A 22,918-nucleotide genomic window follows, 5' to 3' on the forward strand; every position below is an offset into this window, starting at 1 on the left:
AAATGTACTTCGAGAAGGAATGGGGTGAATCTAAGAAGAGCTGCAGTTCCATTTAATGTGTTATAACTTTCAGTCTAGTTTGACTGGCATGATCTGGTAATGTGTGTTCCCAACATCAGCAAGCAATCCAGATGTGCTTCACATCCACTTCATAGCTTCCCTCCTCACTCAAGAATTCATTTATCTTAAAATTAGCAACTTAATGATCACTGGATTATACATGCTTCCATAATTCAATTCACTGCTCACTCTTCATCAGTTCGTTGTAAATCTAATGTAGCTGTCACCCTCAATCATTCACACCCTGCCACCATCACTGCCACTCCATGGGTTCCCTCATCAGCTGTTGAAGATTCTTGTTCCTACTTCATACAAATTGTGCCCATTATAAATCCAGTCGATAAATACACCACAATCACTTGCTATTAAAATATTTAGATCCTTTTATATTAGAATCAAAAAAGGAAAATCTCCAAATGCTGGAAATCTGATATGAAACCAAATAAATGTGAGAAATACACAGTACCTCACTTATGACATAACAGATAACCTAAACATTATGATCTGGAGTTTCTTATTATTGATATTAAACGTACTTCCAAAACTTAGTTTTTATTCCTGTTTAAGTGAGTTAAACAGGTCTGTAATATCTTTAAGTTTGTAAAGGCATTAATGCAGGGAGAGCTAATGCTGAATCACTACGAGCAATTGTGTCATTCCCACACACTCTTGCAGAGCCTTTTCAGAACAAAGAATAGTGCAGCACAGAGACAGGCCCTTCTGCGCTCCAAGCCTAGGGCCGATCACCTTTACCTATCTAGATCAACCGTTTATATCCCTCTATTCCCCGTCTGTTGATATGTCTATCAAGATAAGTCTTAAATGTGGCTGATGTAACTGCCTCAACTACCTCATTTGGCAGTGCATTCCAGGCCCCCACCACTCTACGTGTAAAAAAAAACTTCCCCCGCACATCTCCACTGCACCTTTCCCCCTTATCTTGAACTTGTGTCTCCTTGTAATTGTCATTTCTGCCAAAGAACAACTGTTCATCTATCTATATCTCATAAATTTATAAACTTCTGTCAGGTTGTTCCTCAGCCTCTGTCTTTCCAAGGTGAACAATCTCCGTTTATTCAATCTAATACTCTCCATATCAGGCAACATCCTGGTAAACTTTGGATGTTTTTAAGACAGAGGTGATTAACAAGGGAGTGATAGGCTATTGGGGTTATGCGGGATGCAAATTTGGGATTGTTGTTTGATCAGCCATGACTCAGCATTCAGTTTTCTACATTACAACGGTGGTTACACTTCACTGGCTGAAGAATGTGGTTGTAAAAGGTGCTATATAAATGCAAGTTCTTTGATCCTTGTTCCGGAAAACAAATTTCCCCCAAATTGTTCAGGGAGTTGTAAGTGATATTTTAATCATCCTGACATATTTTCTTTCATCACATTTGCTTCCTCATATGTACTGTAATGTAGTTTTTAATTCTTTTAGCTCTGGGGTGGAGTTTGTTCCAGGAACTCCCTTGTGTGTTCTTGTGCTCTTTACCTCTTTGCTGTGGTAATGGGTGGTGATAGGTGCTGCTAAGATTTTAAAAGAAATACGGCCTTGATTCACAGTGAGGCCACTTGCACGTTTTTGGAGATCATTATGGGTGGCACGATAGCACAGTGGGTTAGCACTGCTGCTTCACAGCTTCAGGGTCCTGGGTTCGATTCCTGGCTCGGGTCACTGTGTGGAGTTTGCACATTCTCCTCGTGTCTGCGTGGGTTTCCTCCCACAGTCCAAAGATGTGTGGGTTAGGTTGATTGGACATGCTAAGAAATTGCCCCTTAGACTCTAGAGATGTGTAGGTTAGAGGGATTAGTGGGTATAATATGTAAGGATATGGGGGTAGGGCCTGGGTGGGATTGTGTTCAGTGCAGACTCGATGGGCTGAAGGGCCTCTTTCTGCACTGAAGGGCTTCTATGATTATTCCCTATCAAATTCAGTGATAGACCAGGTCTGTTTCCTCAGCATGCTGAGATCCCCGTCCTCAAACAGACTTCCTCTGACACAGGTGACTGGAGGATTGGGTGGAGAGTAAAGCTATATTTCTTATATAGACACTGGAGCCTGCTGTATCTGGTGTGTGAGGAGGAAGCTGAGTTTACCTGGAGAAAACTGTTCATTTCAGAACATTTGTTGAAGTGACAACCTGCTGATACTTATCTAGAATAATTCAAAATCAATAGCTGTCATCTAACTGATAGAAAGTTCTTGGGTGTGTTAGCTAGGAACTGGGGTAGGTTATACTGGTTCTCTGATGTCTGACATTTTTTTAAATCTTCCCACTAGGAGTTCGAACTTGATGTTGTATCAATTGTGAATGACACAGTTGGAACAATGATGACTTGTGCTTATGAAGATCCACATTGTGAAGTTGGTATGATTGTCGGTGAGTAATTTACTGCCAATATTCTGAAACCTGCACCATTTACAACCTATACATGACGAAAAGTTGGAAGCGATCTAAAAGCAAGGGTTAAATGTTAAAATTTAACACCCACACAAGCAGCATAGTAGTTAGCACTGCTACTTCAGAGCTCCAGGGACCTGGGTTCGATTCCTGGCTTGGGTCACCGTGTGGAGTTTGCACATTCTCCCATGTCTGCGTGGGTTTCCTCCGGGTGTTCCGGTTTCCTCCCACAGTCCAAAGATGTGCAGATTAGGTTGATTGGCCATGCTACAATTGTCCTTAATGTCCTGAGATCCGTAGATTAAAGGGATTAGTGGGTAAATATTGGGGAGGACCCAGGTGAGATTGTGGTCAGTGCAGACTTGATGGACTGAAGACCGCTTTCTGTACTGTAGGGATTCGATGATTCACATCTGAAGCTTTGTCTAATGGCAGGGCACATAGGCTGTTTTGAGTGTAGGCAATTGGAAAATTAGGAGGGAGGGTTGCCAACTGGGACTCATTGTCCATATATATCAGGAGAAGTAAGTTGTAAAACATTAGGGTTGTGTTTGAGGCTGTTCTTCAAATTGTGCTTCTGATGGGAACCTGATCTGTCAGGAGAGCAATTCAATAGTCAATGTTTCAACCAATTAATAGTTGAAAAATTATTGTCAACCTACACACAAACATCTGATATCCACACCATTATCAGAAGATCAGTCAAAAATGACCTCACACAATCCACAAACCTTAACAATTGTCTCAATCACATTGAGCAGAATTTTCCCGTCCTGCCTGCCATGGGAATTGTAGTGGGAGGGACACAGACCATGCAAAGATACGTTGACCTTGGGTGGAATTTTCTGGGCTTGGGGCGAGCACAGCCAGAAAATCCTGCCCATGGAGTCCAGTTTTGTCAAAAGGGTTTAAATGTTGAATTAACACCTTAAGTACCAATCTACATCAGATCTCAGTCTTGTGTATCCACAATTCAGATTTAGCATTATTTATCCCCACCACCCATAAACTTCTAGCATTCCTATATCTGAAAGTATATTTTTCACTTAGATCAACCAACACCCAAGGGTAGCAAACTTGTCTCAAAAATTAGAAGGCTATGCTATTCAGTAAGATCATTGATGATCTGATTATGGCTGTAAATCCACAGTCCCACCTGCGCCCATAAACCTGAGGGTCGATAAGTCCCCTGGGCCAGAGGAGATATATCCTAGGGTTCTTTGGGAGGCAAGGGATGAGATTGCAGAGCCTTTGATCTTTGGGTACTCACTGTCCACGGGGATTGTGCCAGAGGACTGGAGAGTGGCGAATGTTGTTCCTCTCTTCAAGAAAGGAAATAGGAATGACCCTGGCAATTATAGGGCAGTTAGTCTTTCTTCGGTGGTTGGTAAGTTAATGGAAAAGGTCCTGAGGGACAGGATTTATGACTAGATGCAGTTTAATCCTGGATAGTCAGCACGGATTCGTGAAGGGTAAGTCTTACCCTCACAAATTTGATTGAATTCTTTGAGGAGGTAACTAAGTGTGTAGATGAAGGTAGAGCAGTTGATGTCGTATTCATGGATTTTGGTAAGGCGTTTGATAAGGTTCCCCATGGTAGGCTCATGAAGAAAGTAAGGTGGTGTGGGATAGAGGGAAATTTGGCCAATTGGATAAGTAACTGGCTATCTCTAGAAGACAGAGGGTTGGAAAATTTTCAGACTGGACACCAGTTACCAACGGTGTACCACTGGGATCAGTGCCGGGTCCTCTGCTATTTGTGATTTTTATCAATGACTTGGAAGAGGGGGCTGAAGGGTGGGTTAGTAAATTTGCTGATGACACCAAAATTGGTGGAATAGTGGATGAGGTGGAGGGCTGTTGTAGGCTGCAAAGAGACATTGATAGGATGCAGAGTTGGGCTGAAAAGTGGCAGATGGAGTTTAACCCTGATAAGTGTGAGGTGATTGATTTTGGTAGGACAAACTTGAATGCGGATACAGGGTCAACAGCAGGGTTCTGAGGAATATGGAGGAACTGAGAGATCTTGGGGTTCGTACCAACAGATCTCTGAATGTTGCCACTCAAGTGGATAGAGCCAAGAAGAAGGCCTATAGTGTGTTAGTGTTTATTAACAGGGGGTTTGAATTTAAGAGCTAGGGTTATGCTGCAACGGTACAGGACCTTGGTGAGACCACATTTGGAATATTGTGTGCAGTTCTGGTCACCTCACTATAAGAAGGATGTGGAAGCATTGGAGAGAGTGCAGAGGAGATTTACCAGAGTAGATCTTATGAGGAAAGGTTGAGGGAGCTTTTCTCTTTAGAGCAGAGAAAGATGAGAGGCGACTTAATAGAGGTTTATAAGATGATGAGAGGGATTGATAGTGTGGACATGCAGAGAATATTTCCTCGGGTGGATGTAGCTGTTACTAGGGGGTATAACTGTAAGGTTCATGGTAGGAGATATAGGAGGGATGTCCAAGGTAGATTCTTCACTGAGAGAGTGGTTGGGTTGTGGAATGGACTGCCTGCTGTGATAGTGGAGTCGGACACTTTAGGAACTTCCAAGTGGTTATTGGATCGGCACATGGAGCACAGCAGAATGATAGGGAGTGGGATAGCTTGATCTTGGGTTCGGCCATGGATCAGATCAGTACAGCACAGTACAGGCCCTTTGGCCCTTGATGTTGTGCCGAGCTATGTTCTAATCCTCTGAGACTCCCCTGTAGCCAATGAGGATAAAAAGATTTCTCTCAAGGCCCCAGCAATTTCCTCCCTTGCATCTCTCAGTACAGGAAGATAGCAAGAGAATGGCAGTACATAAAATGTTCATTTGGAGAGCTGATGCAGATATGATAGGCCAAATGGCCTCCTTCTGCACTATACCAATTCAATGAATTCCACTGGGTCTGAACTTTTTCTTATAAGAAAATTCCTTCATCCCTGGAATCAGCCTATTGTATCTTCTGAGCTGCTTCCAATGTAAATATATCTCTCCTTAGGTACGGTGACTGAAACTGTACACAGTACTCCAATTGCGGTCTCACCAATGTCTCATTCTTGTGTTTATACAAGGACACCGAGGTCCCTCTGTACCACAGTATTCTGTAGTTTCTCCATTTAAGTGATATTCTGCTTTTCTATTTATCCTGGCAAATGAAGAATTTATTAAACTTCATCACAGAATCCCTACAGTGCAGGAGACCATTTGGCCCATTGAGTGCACCAATTCTCTGTCAGAGCATCCCACTCAAGTCCTATCATTGTATTTAACCCACTAATTCCACTAACCTTCATATTTTGATCGCTAAGAGGCATTTTAGCATGGTCATTCCACCTAACCCACACATCTTTGGACTGTGGGAGGAAACCGGAGCACCTGGAGGAAACCTACGCAGACACAGGGAGAACGTGCAAACTCCACACAGTCACCCAAGAATGGAATTGAACCTGAGTCCCTGACACTGAGGCAGCAGTGCTAACCACTGTGCCAGCTTGCTGCCACATTTTTCCTCACTCACTTCACTTTGCAGACTCTGTCCTCATAACTTGCTTTCCTACCTGTCTTTATATTGTCAGCCACAATACTGTTGGTTCATCCAAGTCAGTAATGTGTATTTCGTTGAGACCCCAACACTGATTGCTGTGGCACTCCACTAGTTACCAGTTTCCAACCTGATCCATTTTTCCTGACACCTCTCTCCTGTTAATCAGCCAGTCCGATAGATGTGTTGTTATATTACCCCAACAAAGGTTTCAACATGAAATCCTGACTGGCGCTCCATTTCTAATCATTCTATGAATGCATTGAACCATTATTTCTCTTCGGTGTTCACGCAGGACGATATGAATGTAGCTGAGGAGGTCACTGGGGTGAAGGGGTGTAAAATAGAAAGTATTGCAGTTGATACAGAGGATGTGTTGGATATTCTAGAAGGGTTGAAAATAGATAAGTCCCCTGGTCCAGACGGGATTTACCCTAGGATTCTATGGGAGGCAAGAGAGGTGATTGCAGAGCCACTGGCTCTGATCTTCAGGTCGTCGTTGGTCTCTGGTATAGTACCGGAAGATTGGAGGACAGCGAATGTTGTCCCATTGTTTAAGAAGGGGAGCAGAGACTTCCCTGGGAATTATAGACCAGTGAGTCTTACTTCTGTAGTGGGCAAGGTTTTAGAAAGAATTATTAGGGATAGGATTTATAGTTATTTGGAGAGTAATGAATTGATTAGAGATAGTCAGCATGGTTTTGTAGCGGGAAGGTCGTGCCTTACTAACCTTATTGAGTTCTTTGAGAAGGTGACCAAAGAGGTGGATAGGGGTAAGGCAGTAGACGTGGTATATATGGATTTTAGTAAGGCGTTTGATAAGGTTCACCATGGTATGCTTCTGCAGAAAATGCAGATGTATGGGATTGGTGGTAATTTAGGTACTTGGATCAGGAATTGGTTAGCAGATAGGAGACAGAGGGTGGTGGTTGATGGTAATTATTCATCATGGAGTTCGGTTACAAGTGGTGTGCCTCAGGGATCTGTTTTGGGGCCACTGCTGTTTGTAATCTTTATTAATGATCTGGATGAGGGTATAGTTGGGTGGATTAGTAAGTTTGCTGATGACACCAAAGTCGGAGGTGTGGTAGATTGTGAGGAAGGGTGTCGAAGTTTGCAGGGTGACTTGGACAGGTTGCAGAGCTGGGCCGCGAGGTGGCGGATGGAGTTTAATGCGGAGAAGTGTGAGGTAATCCATTTCGGTAGGAATAACAGATGTGTTGAGTATAGGGCTAACGGGAGGACTTTGAATAGAGTGGAGGAGCAGAGGGATCTAGGTGTATGTGTACATAGATCCCTGAAAGTTGGGAATCAAGTAGATAAGGTTGTTAAGAAGGCGTACGGTGTCTTGGCGTTTATTGGTAGGGGGATTGAATTTAGGAGTCGCAGCGTCATGTTGCAACTGTACACAACTCTGGTGCGGCCGCACTTGCAGTACAGTGTGCAGTTCTGGTCCCCACATTACAGGAAGGATGTGGAGGCTTTGGAGAGGGTGCAGAGGAGGTTTACCAGGATGTTGCCTGGTATGCAGGGGAGGTCCTATGAGGAGAGACTGAGGGATTTGGGGTTGTTTTCACTGGAAAGAAGGCGGCTAAGAGGGGATCTTATAGAAACATATAAGATGATTAGAGGTTTAGATAGGGTGGATGGTGATAACCTGTTTCCTCGGATGGAGAAAGCTAGCACGAGGGGGCATGGCTTTAAATTAAGGGGGGGTAGTTATAGGACGGATGTCAGGGGCAGGTTCTTTACCCAGAGGGTGGTGAGGGACTGGAATGCCCTGCCTGCTGCAGTTGTAAATGCGCCTAGTTTGGGGGCGTTTAAGAGATTGGTGGATAGGTTTATGGACGAAAAGGGATTGGTTTAGATTAGTGGGTCAATTTTTTTTTAAAAATAAGACTGGTCGGCGCAACATTGTGGGCCGAAGGGCCTGTTCCGCGCTGTAATGTTCTATGTTCTATGTTCTATGAAGTAGTCGTTAAAATTAAACCAATTCTTTGATTATTTTTAATGAAGTTCAACTGGGTCTGATATGTTTGCTACCTGATTTGAAATTTTTAGTACTTCATCAGTTCACTGTAATTCAACTTTGTGGTGGCGACTATTCTGTGTAGACAGTTTATTGTATTATCTCTTGGTCGTTTGAGTTGGGTTCTTTGCGAACTGTAGCTCTTGGTTCCTTTTCACCTTTTAGCTGTGAATTTATAACTAGAAATACATGATATTTTCAGTGCTCCATGCTCTATTTTGATCTGTACTTGAGCTGTTTCTCACCTTTCACCTTGTTTATTCATCTAGCCCGCCATGCTATCCAAAGCTTCATACATTAAGAATGATAAGAGAGGGGATTAAGGGTTATGGGGAGAGGGCGGGAATGTGGAACTGAGCCACGACAGATCAGCCATGATCTTATTGAATGGCGGGGCAGGCTCGAAGGGCTAGTTGGCCTACTCCTGCTCCTATTTCTTATGTTCTTATTAAATGCTGCACTGTCAGAGATGCTGTCTTCTCAGGTGGTTATAAAAGATTCCATGACACTATCTTATAGAAGAATAGGAGAGTTCTTCCTGGTGCCCAGCTCAATATTTATCCCTCAATCAATATAATTTAAATGGGTTATCTGCTCATTAACACATCGCTGTTTGTGGGATCTTGCTGTGTGGCTGCCACCTTTCCTGCATTACCACAGCAATTACAGTTCAAAAATGCTTCATCAGTTGCAGAGTGCTTTGGGACATTCAGTGATTTTCGAAAGCTCAAATGTACAAGTGTAAGATAATGTGTAATTATAGATTATTCACTCATTGTATCATTACTGGGCAGCTTGCTGCTGCATTTCCTACATTATAATAAGAACATAAGAAATAGGAGCAGGAGTAGGCCATCTAGCCCTTCGAGCCTGCCCCGCCATTCAATAAGATCATGGCTGATCTTGATAGTGATTACATTTCAAAACTACTTCATTGCTATGAAACATTTTGGTCCGTTGTGTGGCTATACTGGATACTACATAAATGCAAGTTATTTCTTCCTTTCTGTATGCTTCCTGTGGGGAGTTGTGTTAGCAAAAGCTACAGGCTAGAGATGAAACGGTAACATTTTAGTCCTGATTTTCTGACTTAGGCTCCCTGCAATGTAATCCCTGCCCAATTTGGTTTGATTTACTATTGTCACATGCATTGGGATAGAAGGGAAGGAGAGAGCGCGGAATGCAGCGTTACAGTCATAACCAGGGTGTAGAAAAAGATGAATTTAATGCAAGGTAGGTCCATTCAAAGGTCTTATGGCAGCAGGGAAAAATTATAGGTTGCTACAGGCTGGGAGATTCTTCATAGGTGCCATTTTACCAGAATTATGAAGGAAACCAGCTCTTTGGTAGATCTATCTGATTAATTCTGCTCTCCTACACTTCCCTCAAAAGTCCTGCCATTTTCCTTTTCCCTTCCAGTAGTTATCCAACTGCCCGTTGAAAATTACCATTGAATCTTTTAGACGGTGTATTCTACATCACAATTTGCTGTGCTTATATTCCACGCCCCCCCCCCCCCCCCCCCCCCCCGCTGACTTCCTGCCAGTGACCTTAAATCTGTTTCCAGTCACACGCCCACTGCCCCACCATGCGTGCATTTTCCACTCCTGATCATTTTGAGCATTTCTGTTAAATTGTTCCAAACTTCCTTTGCCCTATGGAAAACAATCCCAGATTTTATTACATTGTTGATATCATTTGTAAAGTTGTCTGGGATTCTCCACTTCCCTGTGACCTGTTTTTACAGAGGCAGCCCACCATAAGCCAGCAGCGGGATCTTCTGGTCCCACTGCTGTCAACTGGGATTCATGTTGTTCGCACCCTCCAGCAGTGGGGAACCTGCAGCAGCGACTCACCTTCAATGGGACAGGATGATCCCAGCGTCAGGAACAGCCAGAATATCCCACCTATCAACTGCCCTGTGGATTCAGATTATTATTTAGCAAACAAATCCACAGCAGTTTCACCATTTACTGATCTGATTTAAAGATGTGTAAGTGCTCAGGATCAGTGACAAAGTAGGAAAATTTCATTTAAATGAACATCAATGTGTATCCAAAAAGAAAACAGAAAGGATGTGAGGGACAAAGCAGAAAGTTATGCCCAGAACAGGCACTGGCTGAGCATTGTAACCAGTCTGTGTGTGTGTGTGCGTGTGTGTGTGTGTGTGTGTGCGCTCCACCCCAACCTGCTCAACAGCCTTCCTTACCAAAATCTCTGAATTGAGTAACTCTTTATCCTCAATCATATGTCTGCTCTCCTCTAATAACTCCTCACATCTTCCTAACAACCATTCTCTTCAATTCTGCTTTGTCATCTCAGAAATTTAATCACCAGCATTGTTCCATTTGTTTCTGAATCTCACCACCTTTCCCCATTCCCCTGAAAAACTGTCCCTGACACAGACACCAGTCGACTCTGCTTTACTACTTTCAGTCAAAATCCTCAAACACAGGTCTTTAACTTTGACGTTAGTAACACTCCACTGGCTGCTGTGTGAACAGTGATTTTTTCATTCGTGCTGTCTCAATTCAGGTTCTTTCTCTTTACTGGAAGTCCTTAAAGCAACTTTTGATGTTTAATGCATTAAAGACATTTCAAGCTGGTTTCAATTTTAAATCTTTCCATTTCAAATATCTTGTGCTCTCCAAACTCAAGGCTGAACTCTGCGAGTGAAATTGTTGCATTTACTTAAAATCTATTTGATATTTATTTTAATTTAAACCATGCAGTTATTTGTGTTGTGATATTTTCATGTAGCCTTTGATGTCACTGTTTCTGTCCAGGGACTGGCAGTAATACTTGCTACATGGAAGAGGCAAAGAACACAGAGACTGTGGAGGGAGACGAGGGGCTCATGTGTGTGAATATGGAATGGGGAGCTTTTGGTGACAATGGATGCCTTGATGATATCAGGACAGAGTACGACAATGCTGTGGATGATTTCTCATTAAACCAAGGGAAACAAAAGTAAGTTAGCACAATGGAAATTTCATACACCAGTCTGAATCATTTCAACCAGACCTGAACAATAGCAGCTGAAGATTCTTCACCTTTGGCTGGTTTAACGTTTGGGAAATTTTGTGCATGGTTAACATCCACTGCAGAGGCATAAGCTCAGTGCTGGGGAAAATTAGTCCAGTGTTTCATTATTTTCAGTCAGCTATGAGTACCTGTGAGGTCCTAGTGTTTGTTTGCCTCAGATGATGCTGGAGTAATTTCAAAGTTCACTGCATCACAACCTTTTCATTCATTCCAGCCAGGTCTTCCTGTCCTGCTACACAGCAACATAGAAAATAGGAGCAGGAGTAGACTATTCATCTCTTCAAGCCTACTCGGCATGATGATAATCATCCAGCTCAGTAACCTGTTCTTCCTTCCCATGTCCTTTGCTCCCTTTAACAACAAGATCTGAATATAACTCTTTTCTTGAAAACATTTAATGTTTTGGCCTCAACTGCTTTCTGTAGTAGAGGATTCCACAGGATGACCGCTCTCCGTGTGAAGAAGGTTTATCCGTATCTTCAGAGTGTGACTCTTGGTTCTGAACTCCCCCACCATTCTTTCTGCATCGACCCTGACTCGTCCTATCTAGTTCAAATTTGACAGCAGAACTGGAGAGGAATAGCAAAAGACAGGAAGAAAGCGAATGTACTGTAGCCAAATTTGCAGACAACACAAAAATTGGTGGAAAGGCCAAGTTGCAACAGGAATGCAAACAATTTACAAAGAGCTATTGACAGGTTAAGTAAGTGGGCAAAAAGTTGGCAAAGTATATTGTGGGAAAATATGAAGTTGTTCATTTTGGAAGAGAGAAAAGAAGAACAGAGTATTCTCCAAATTCTTTTAATTCACAGGTTTTAAGTCGGTCTGCCTTGTTGTCCAATGAGGGGCATATGTGCGATGGGTTGTACAAAGGCTGCTCTTGGATGTTCGAGAGTAGCCTAGTACTTCATGTCGTTAGTGTGCACTTAAACTGGACCAGATTCTGGGCAACACGACAGCTCAGTGACTATCACTGTTTGCTGTGCAGACACGTGGATTTGGGCCAGTGTCTGTGGGAGTTTGCGCATTCTCCCCATGCTTGCGTGGGTTTTCTCCGGGTGCTCCGGTTTCCTCCCACACCCCGAAGATGTGCTCTTAGGCTGATTGGAGGTAATAAATTGTCCCTAAATTAGTCTTCCCTCAATGTGGAATGCCATAAGCAGAGATAAGGGTCATGGGTGGAGGGGGGACTGGTAATGTTAAAATGGTGGCGTGGGCTCGTTGGGCCGAAGGGCCTGTTTCCCGGGCTGTTTTGTTCTTTGTAAATGGAGAAAAACTGCAGACGCCTGCAACACAAAGGGACTTGGGGGAACTTGTACACACACACAAAGTTAGTACACTGGTGCAGCAGGTAATTGGGAAGGCAAAAGGAATGTTGGCTCCTGTTTCAAGGACATTGAAGCTAAAAGTGGAGGGAAGTCTTGCTGCAGCTGTACAAGGTACTGGTGAGGCCACATCTGGAGTTATGTGAGCAGTTTTGATCCTTTACTTAAGGAAAGTTAATGGCTGGAATTCTGCTGTTCACACCGGTGGGATTCTCCTGTCCTGTTGGCAGCACACCCCTGTTGGCAGCTTCTCATCCGCGTGGGGTGACATCAGTAGGAATTCCTATTGACGACAGGACCAGAGAATCCCACCGCAAGCAAACAACGCATCACCTCCTGCTGGTGGGAAACATGCAGATGGGAGGCTGGAGAATCTCATCCAATATTTCATTGGAGGCAGTTAAGAAAAGGTTCACTAGGCTGACCCCGGTTTGGAGGGATTGTTTTGTGAAGAAAAGTTAAATAGATTGAGATTCTACTCATTGGAATTTAGAAGAATGGGAGGAGATCTCATTGAAACATACAGGATTCTTAAGGGGCCGGAATGGGTCATTGCTGAGAGGAAGTTCCCCCTCATGGGAGAGTCTAGGACCAGAGGGCACAGTCTCAGAATAAAGAGGTGCCAATTTAAGACTGAGATGAGGAGAAATTTCTACTGAAGGTTGTGAGTCTTGGGGACTCCTTCACAGAGAGCTGTGGGAACAGAGTCCTTGTGTATATTTAGGGCTGAGATAGATTTTTGATCAGTAAAAGATTACAGGAAAAGGGCAGGCAAGTGAAGGAAAAATGTTAGATCGCCCATGATCCTATTGAATAGTGGAGCAGGCGTGACGGGCTTCTGATCCAATTCTGATCAACTTCTGATTCTATTTCTTATGGTCTTATGGGAAAGAGTTGACAGTGGAGTTGGAAGGGGCAGTGGGGTCAGAGGGTCTGATCAAGGATGGTGAGTAGTCTGGTTAGTGAATATGGACATTGGGTTAGGAAAGAGGGTGGACAGTTGGGTGCAGAGGGTCATGTGGTATTGGGAAGTCAGATTGGGTGGAATACAGTTGGAGGTCAGTTGGGATGGTGGATTGAGTTATGCTGTAAAATACTGAGTTACATCAGCGATTTAACTGTGTAACAATTCAAGGGCAAATATCTGGGTTATTAGCGTGCATCTAGCTCAAGTCTCTTACACTGAGATTGGTGAAGAGTCCCAGGCAACACAATCAGCCCATTAGAAACTGGAATTTCCCAGGCAATTACATGTTGGGTCCTCTGGCACAACAGTGATGGATTTTGGAAGCTCTGGCTCAATGTCTACAATCATTGGGGAACCTTAAATGGTAAGTGTTGCACAAACATTTGAAGATTTTATTTTGTCTCTGTCACTGCAGATATGAAAAAATGATCAGTGGGATGTATCTTGGTGAGATTGTGCGAAATGTAGTCATCGATTTCACCAGACGAGGATTCCTGTTCAGAGGACAGATCTCAGAGAGACTAAAGACAAGAAGCATCTTTGAAACAAAATTTCTGTCGCAGATAGAAAGGTATGTGATTGCTTTTTAGGTGACTCGTGTAGCTTGCTGATACTGATATTCATGGCTGACGTCCCCTTTGTTCCCTTCTTATGACCAGTGACCGCTTGGCTTTGCTCCAAGTCCGTGCAATCCTGCAACAGCTTGGCCTGGACAGTACCTGTGACGACAGTATCATTGTGAAGGAAGTGTGTGGTGCTGTTTCTAAGAGAGCAGCCCAGCTCTGTGGTGCAGGAATGGCTGCTGTCGTTGACAAGATAAGGGAGAACCGGGGTTTGGATCACCTGGAAGTTACTGTTGGTGTTGATGGAACGCTCTATAAGCTGCACCCACAGTAAGTGCTTTAACTTCACAAAATTATTTTTGTGCTGGTTAAGATTAGGAGAATTCAGATGGTTGCTCAGTTGTACAGAACTTGAGTATTGCTGATAAAAGGGGCGTGCTGCCAAAGCTCCAAGTTTTGAGGCACCTTACCCTTCCTGAGTAACTTGAGGTGGACTGGACACTTTACAAAACCGAAAGTGGTGGTTTTAAGACCAATCATGAGTTTGTGTGATATCAGAACAAAGACAAGTTTAGCACAGGAACAGGTCCTTCGGCCCTCCAAACTGTGCCAATCGTGATGCCCCAGCTAAACTTAAAAAAAGTTTCTGCCTTATTCTGACTTTATCCCTCTACTCCCTCCCTATTTATGTACTCATCCAGATGCCTCTTAAATGTTGCTAATAAGTCTGCTTCCACCACCTCTGCAGCACATTCCATGCACCCGCCACTCTCTGCGTGAAAAACTCACACCCCCCCACTCCCACCCCGTGTGCCTCCCTGAAACTTTTCTCCTGTCACCTTGAACCTGGTGCTCCCTTTTAATGGACACTTCCATCCAGGGAAAAAGGAAAAAGCCTCTAACTATCCACCCTTTCTATGCCTCATAATTTTGTAGACCTTTATCAGGTCTCCCCTCAGCCTCCATCTTTCCAGTGAAAACAACCCTAGTTTATTCAACCTCTCCTTATAGTCAACATCCTGAAGACCAGGCAACATCCTGGTGAACCTTCTGTGCACTCTCTCCAAAGCTTCCGTGTCCTATGGTGGTGTGGTGATCAGAACTGCACGCAATAGTCCAAATGTGGCCTAATCAATGTTTTATATATTTGCAACATGATTTCCCAGCTGATGAAGGTAAGCAAGCCATAAGTGGTCTTAGTCACCTTGGCCACCTGCGTTGCCACTTTTAGGGAACTTTGGACCTGCACATCCAGGTCCATCTGTATGTTAATTTTCCTACCATTTACAGTCTAATTCGCACCTAAATTTGATCCTTCAAAATGCAACACCTCACATTTTCCAGGTTAAACTCCAACTGCCATTTCTGTGCTCAAGTCTTAGAACATAGAACATAGAACATAGAACACTACAGCACAAACAGGCCCTTCGGCCCACAAGTTGCGCCGACCACATCACCTACCAACCTACAGACCTATCTATAACCCTCAATCTCATTAAACCCCATATACTCATCCAGAAGTCTTTTAAAAGACCCCAGCGAGTTCGCCTCCACCACCACTGACGGCAGCCGATTCCATTCACTCACCACCCTCTGAGTGAAAAACTTACCCCTAACATCACTTCTGAACCTCCCTCCCCGCACCTTAAATCTGTGTCCTCTCGTAGCGACCATTTCAAACCGGGGAAATAGCCTCTGAGAGTCCACCCTATCTATTCCTCTCAACATTTTGTAAACTTCTATCAGGTCGCCTCTCAACCTTCGTCTCTCCAGGGAAAAGAGTCCCAGCTCCCTCAACCTAACTTCATAAGGCATGCCTCCCAGTCCAGGCAACATCCTTGTAAATCTCCTCTGCACCCTTTCAATAGCTTCTACATCTTTCCTATAGTGAGGCGACCAGAACTGCGCACAATACTCCAAATGAGGCCTGACAAGGGTCTTATAAAGTTCCAGCATTACCTCCCGACTCCTAAACTCAATCCCTCGATTAATGAAGGCCAGTACACCATACGCCTTCTTGACCACCTCCTCCACCTGCGAGGCCGATTTAAGAGTCCTGTGGACCCGGACCCCAAGATCCTTCTGCTCCTCAACACTACTCAGACTTCTGCCCTTAATAGTGTACTCGTTCATCCCGTTGGTTCTGCCAAAATGGACGACAACACATTTATCCGCGTTGAAGTCCATCTGCCACTTCTCCGCCCAGTCCTGCATCCTATCTATGTCCTGCTGCAACTTTTGCCATCCTTCCAGATCATCCACAACACCACCGACCTTCGTGTCATCAGCGAACTTACTTACCCATCCCTCCACTTCCTCATCCAGGTCATTTATGAAAATGACAAACAACAAGGGTCCCAGAACAGATCCTTGAGGCACTCCGCTGGTGACTGACCTCCATTCAGAAAAAGCCCCATCCACAACCACTCTCTGCCTTCTGCAGGCAAGCCAGCTCTGGATCCACAAGGCCAAAGGCCCTTGGATCCCATGCCCTCTCACCTTCTCAAGAAGTCTTGCATGGGGGACCTTATCAAACGCCTTGCTGAAGTCCATGTACACTACGTCCACGGCACTTCCTTCGTCAATGTGTTCAGTCACATTATCGAAGAACTCAACTAGGCTTGTAAGGCACGACCTGCCCTTGACAAATCCATGCTGACTATTCCTGATCATGTCAAACCTCTCCAAATGTTCGTAAATCTTGTCCCTCAGAAGCCTCTCCATCAGCTTACCAACCACTGAGGTCAGACTCACCGGTCGGTAATTTCCTGGGCTATCTCTGTTCCCTTTCTTAAAAATAGGAACTACATCCGCAATCCTCCAATCCTCTGGAACCTCTCCCGTCTCCATTGACGACGCAAAGATCATCGCCAGGGGCTCTGCAATCTCTTCCCTCGCCTCCCACAGTATCCTGGGGTACATCCCATCTGGTCCCGGCGACTTATCTACCTTGATAGAATTCAAAAGTTCCAACACATCCTCCTCCTTAATATTCACGTACTCAATCCTTTCCATCTGCTGCAAATCCATAACAAAATCTCCCAGATCGGCTTCCACCGTGAATACTGAGGCGAAGTACTCGTTAAGCACCTCCGCCATTTCTTCTGGTTCCACACAAACCTTTCCCCCCTCACCTTTTATCGGTCCTATCCCTTCTCTTCTTATCCTTTTACCTTTCACATATTTATAGAAGGCCTTGGGATTCTCCTTAATCTTACTCGCCAAGGTCTTCTCATGACCCCTTCTGGCTCTCCTAATTTCCCTTTTAAGTTCCCTCCTACAGTCCTTATACTCCTCAAGATCTTTAACATCTCCTAATTCCCTGAACCTCTTGTACACCTTCCTTTCTTTCCTTTCCTTTCTTGTACACCTTCCTTCTTCAATCTAGCTATATCCTGTGTATCCTCTGACAATCTCCAGCACTATCAGCACAAAATGATTGGCGTAGCCGTTACCCCGTAGGATTTATTTGATGTGCCCTGTTCCAGCACCAAGCTTGCACAGTGAGCAAATGGCTCAGGCCTTATTTACAGAGTTGCCAATATAGCCAGTCTTATCAGGAATATTGTGTTGAGGAATGAAATACTTCTCATTTCACACACCCAGTATCAACATGAAAGAAATATTCTATAGTTGATGGATACAGTCAGATAAAGTAGTTCTGTCAGTTTACCTCAATAAGTTTTCCACTAGCTAGCCAGTGTGCCATTTGTTCAGTTCACATTATAAGCACCTCCAGATCTGTCTGAGTAACAATGACAGTGGAAACCTAGTGTCCATTTGTATTGTGAACCTTTCCCCGAACATAAGAAATAGGAGCAGGAGTAGGCCATCTAGCCCTTCGAGCCTGCCCCGCCATTCAATAAGATCATGGCTGATCTGAAGTGGATCAGTTCCACTTTCCCGCTTTCTCCCCATAACCCTTAATTCCCCTGTCTATCAGAAACCTATCTACCCGTGACTGAAATATATTTAGCGAGGTAGCCTCCACCACTTCAACGGGCAGAGAATTCCAGAGATTCACCACCCTTTGAGTGAAGAAGTTCCTCCTCAACTCCGATCTAAACTGCGCCCCCCCCCACCCCCCTTAATTTTGAGGCTGTGCCCTCTAGTTCTGCTATCCTTTCTAAGTGGGAAGAATCTCTCTACCTCTACCCTATCTAGCCCCTTTGTTATTTTGCAAGTCTCTATAAGATCCCCCCCTCAGCCTTCTAAACTCTTAACAAGTACAGACCCAGTCTATTCAATCTCTCTTCATAGGCTAACCCCCTCGTCTCCGGTATCAGCCTGGTGAACCTTCTCTGTACTCCCTCCAAGGCCAATATATACTTTCGCAAGTGCGGCGACCAAAACTGCACACACTACTCCAGTTGCAGCCTCACCAGTGCCCTGTACAGTTGCAGCAAGACCTCCCTACTTTTATATTCTAGCCCCCTCACTATAAAGGCCAGCATCCCATTCGCCTTCTTGATCACTTGCTGCACCTGCAGGCTGGGTGTTTGCAATTCGTGCACAAGGACCCCCAGGTCCCTCTGCACCATCGCATGCTGCAGCTTTTCGCCTTTTAAATAATAATCCCTCCTACTATTATTTCTACCAAAGTGGATAACCTCACACTTGCTAACATTATACTCCATCTGCCAGGTCCTCGCCCACTCACTCAGCCTATCCAGATCTCTCTGCAGACTTTCCGCATCTTTGTTCATCAGCAAATTTTGTTACCCTACACTCAGCCTCCTCCAGATTGTCTGTGTAAATGGTAAACAGTTGAGGCCCCAGCACAGTGATTAGCACTGCTGCCTCACAGCACCAGGAACCCGGGTTTGATTCCCACTTGGGTCACTGTCTGTGTGGAGTCTGCACGTTCTCCCCATGTACCCGAACAGGCACCGGAGTGTGACGATTAGGGGATTTTCACAGTAATTTCATTGCAGTGTTAATGTAAGCTTACTTGTGACAATAATAAACAAACATAAAACTTTCTAGGACTCTGTACAAATTTGAACTTTAACATTTTAACTTTGCATTAAAACCAAGAGGAATGGGCAGTCAGTTGAGTTCCATGCTGTGCTAATGTTATAATAGTTTGTAATGTCTCAAATTCAGAATCATCGGTTCTGGCAATATTTTGACCATACATGCAAATCCAGGAGTGGCCACATGGGCATTGCAATAAAGTTAATGGTGGAACTTTGGAGCTTTTCCAGGCTATACATTAATGGTCCAGTCCCATAACCAGCCACAGTCTATGCTATGACCATGTTCTGTCAGTCAGGTTTGGGTTACTTTAACTCCTGGGAATCCTTCATGTACCCTTGATACTTACAGTCACTAACTCATTGCAGAACTACGGGTCTTGTTTATTGATGATGTGGTCTGTTATGGGACTTGGGCTAGGCAGAATACATGCTTAGACACTGACACATGTTTCTTTTTTCTGAATAGCTTTTCAAAGATCATGCACAAAACAGTCAAAGAACTGGCCCCAAAATGTGATGTGACATTCCTGTTATCAGAAGATGGTAGCGGAAAGGGCGCTGCCCTCATTACAGCAGTGGCATGTAGACTTCGTGAATCTGGACAGTAAAAGGTCTCACGGACAGCACCAACTCCTGGAACAGGGGTACTATTGCATATTCCCTGCACTTTTCTTTTTAATCAGCTATGTCTCCAAGGTCATAGTTGAGGTTTTTGGAGTGTGTTCTGCTGAGCACTGTATAGATAAACATGCAAAAAACTTCCGTATGAAATGCCAAAAAGAACTGCAGCAACACACACGTAAATTAGAGGCTGCTGGATTTGCAGAAATCCCAATTTTTCTGTGCTCAGTATCAGCTCCAGTTTTGTGCTTATTGTCACCCAAATACACTAGCTTTTAAACTGTCTCTTCATTGAATTTTCTTAGGCTATTGAAGGAGATGAAACTGGAATTGAGTTCCCCTCACCGGCTCTGTTGTAGTTGTACAACATTAAGTAACAAAGATATTCTGATTTACCTCTGTTATATAATTTTGTGAAGTATTGTGTTGTGTCTTAACAAAAGTATATATATTTGGTAACTTAAAATTCCCCTGAGAAATGAAAACAGTTGTTAAAAATCTGAAACATATTTTTAGGAACTGTAGTTGAGCGTTGGTTGTGTTACACGTTGCTGTCACCTCTTGTAGGCAAGTCTGTTAAGATCTGTGTGAAATGCATGCCTTATTGACATAGCAAAACCTTTAATTTTATACACTCTTGTAGAGGCGCACATGTTTTAAAGTGACATTGTGAATACATTAAACTTGATCTAATGTGCTTCATGTAGAACAATGTGATGTGTTTGTGAGAACTTGATAGGGAACTTTACAAGACTTTACAAAACACTGATTGGGTGCGAACCACCAGTATTGGAGACACAAGTGGGCGCTTAGGGCAGAGTTGGCAATGTATTAGGGATTGGACATGTTACATAGAACATAGAACACTACAGCGCAGAACAGGCCCTTCGGCCCACGATGTTGCGCCGACCAGTTAAAAAACAATGACCCTCTAACCTAAACCAATCCCTTTTCGTCCATAAACCTATCCACGGATCTCTTAAACGCCCCCAAACTAGGCGCATTTACAACTGCAGCAGGCAGGGCATTCCAATCCCTCACCACCCTCTGGGTAAAGAACCTACCCCTGACATCCGTCCTATAACTACCCCCCCCCTTAATTTAAAGCCATGCCCCCTCGTGCTAGCTTTCTCCATCCGAGGAAAAAGGCTATCACTATCCACCCTATCTAAACCTCTAATCATCTTATATGTTTCAATAAGATCCCCTCTTAGCTGCCTTCTTTCCAGCGAAAACAACCCCAAATCCCTCAGCCTCTCCTCATAGGACCTCCCCTCCATACCAGGCAACAGCCTGGTAAACCTCCTCTGCACCCTCTCCAAAGCCTCCACATCCTTCCTGTAATGTGAGGACCAGAACTGCACACAATACTCCAAGTGCGGCCGCACCAGAGTTGTGTACAGTTGCAACATGACGCTGCGACTCCTAAATTCAATCCCCCTACCAATAAACACCAAGACACCATATGCCTTCTTAACAACCTTATCTACTTAATTCCCAACTTTCAGGGATCTATGTACACATACACCTAGATCCCTCTGTTCATCCACACTATTCAAAGTCCTCCCGTTAGCCCTATACTCGACACATCTGCTATCCCTAGCAAAGTATACAAAGAATACAATGGGATGAAGTAAGTACTGGAGGTAAGTACTAAGCTTATTACTGGAGCCAATGATTACGCAACAATTGATACACACACAGTTCTTGACAACCTGGGAAATCTTATTTAAATAATTTCAATGCAAAGGATCTTCTGAATTCAACAAAAGGAGTGAAGCAGATGTGGTGATGTTTACACTTAAACCTGCTCTTTACATAGCTCCTCTGAAAGTTCTGTCTCTAATTAAAACAAGAAAGACCTCCAATGTCAAATCATTCACTACACTATGGCTTAGAAGTGAGATATAAATTTCAAAGGAACTGCCAACACCCATTTGCTTCTCCTTAGCTGGAGAGGGAGATTGCATTCCTTGCACAGCACTCTGTTAGAAACAGTCACACTTCCGCTATAACTCCCCATATGAAGATACCATTGTCAACTTGGCTGTCCTGCCCTGAGACCAAGGGCATTGCTAATCCAGTCGGATGCTTCAGTATCATGCTGGATAATGGGGGAGTGGGAATAGGGGCTCATGGGAGAGACCAGGAAATGTGGACTGTGGGGAACAGAGGAGACTGCTGGGGGGTGGAGTGGGGAACAGGGCCTTGGGATAGAGCAAGGGTACCTTGGAACAGGACCTCCTTCATTTTTCTGGTCTCAAACTGGGAAGTTCCCCAAACTTTTCTCTGCTTTTCCTTCCACTTTTTAAATATTCCATAAAATCCCTACAATATAGAAAGAGGCCATTCAGGTCTTAGATTCTGTACTTATTCTTGGAAAGGGTATCTTTACCCAGTCTCTGTGGCACAGTGGAGAGGGGTAGGAGACTGGCCACTTGCATGGAGGCTCAGGACCAAAAGGGGAAGTCAGTGATGGGGGCAGGGGGTGTGGAGAGGGGAGTCCTGGGTGTGACTGGGGAAGAGGGACAGTGGTAGGAACAGTCAATCGAAGTAAGAAAATGAGGGGTTAAAAAGGCAGTGTTGCTACTGTCCACATGTGGGTCGATCTCAGGATGTTGGCTGGCCAAGTCCTTACAGGGGTTTGAGTTTATTTACCACCTTGAAACCATCTCTGTTAAGATTAATCTCAGGCATTGTTTTTGACACAGCATAGAAAGGAAGGACAGCTGAACCTGTAAATTCAGTCATGTCCCACAGAGTGGTGAGTACAACACTGGACATTAACTTAACCATTCAATAAAGTATGAACAAAAATTTACATAATTGTTTTGTCCACAATAAAGAAATGTCTCTAACTGTCCTGTAACTCAGAGGCATATTTGTACATTTATCTCTTTGACTGAAGTAGCCCCAACAATTAAGTGTTTTCCATGCATGCTGCTGGCACTTCACATTTTCATTCGAATCTTGTGGGATCTGGGAAAAAGCAAGAGAGTGGAAATGGTGCTCACTTCCAGTTATGCCACTGACAAAACTCTAGCCCTCATTTCACATCTATATATTACCCCCACCCTGACCAACCAAATCCTCTTTCCCACCATGTTCTCCCTCTTCCCACCTCAATCCATCTTCTTCCCCAGCCTCAGTTTTTCTCTTCATTTGCTTGTGGAGAGTTCCCTCATTGTTGGAGTTTCCCATGCAGCAGCTGCAGGTGTGAAACCACAAACAAGTTCTTGAACTGGAGTTCAAACCTTCAGAGTGAATGCAATAACATTTGTCAGTCATGTGATTGTATGTCCTGTGATGTAATATTATATGATCAGATGTCATGTGGTCAGAACTACAAATCTCAAGGCTTGTCCCAGTTAGACTTGGCAAACCCCACTTCCCA

General features: G+C 44.0%; 1 protein-coding gene across 1 annotated transcript in view; it reads left to right on the forward strand.

Moving 5' to 3' along the window:
- The window catches only part of hk1 (hexokinase 1), a 106,489-nt gene extending 86,268 nt beyond the window's left edge, over positions 1-20,221 (forward strand). Inside the window, exons 14-18 of the mRNA XM_080205378.1 lie at positions 2,349-2,448; positions 10,811-10,994; positions 13,777-13,932; positions 14,021-14,254; positions 19,370-20,221. Coding sequence (XP_080061504.1) covers positions 2,349-2,448; positions 10,811-10,994; positions 13,777-13,932; positions 14,021-14,254; positions 19,370-19,511 — 816 coding nt within the window. The 3' untranslated portion in view covers positions 19,512-20,221. The remainder of the gene's footprint in view (positions 1-2,348; positions 2,449-10,810; positions 10,995-13,776; positions 13,933-14,020; positions 14,255-19,369) is intronic.
- The last annotated feature ends 2,697 nt before the right edge of the window (positions 20,222-22,918 follow it).

This window comes from Carcharhinus amblyrhynchos, chromosome 17 (genome assembly GCF_965287045.1).
Source record: "Carcharhinus amblyrhynchos chromosome 17, sCarAmb.v2.hapA, whole genome shotgun sequence".
NCBI lineage: Eukaryota > Metazoa > Chordata > Chondrichthyes > Carcharhiniformes > Carcharhinidae > Carcharhinus > Carcharhinus amblyrhynchos.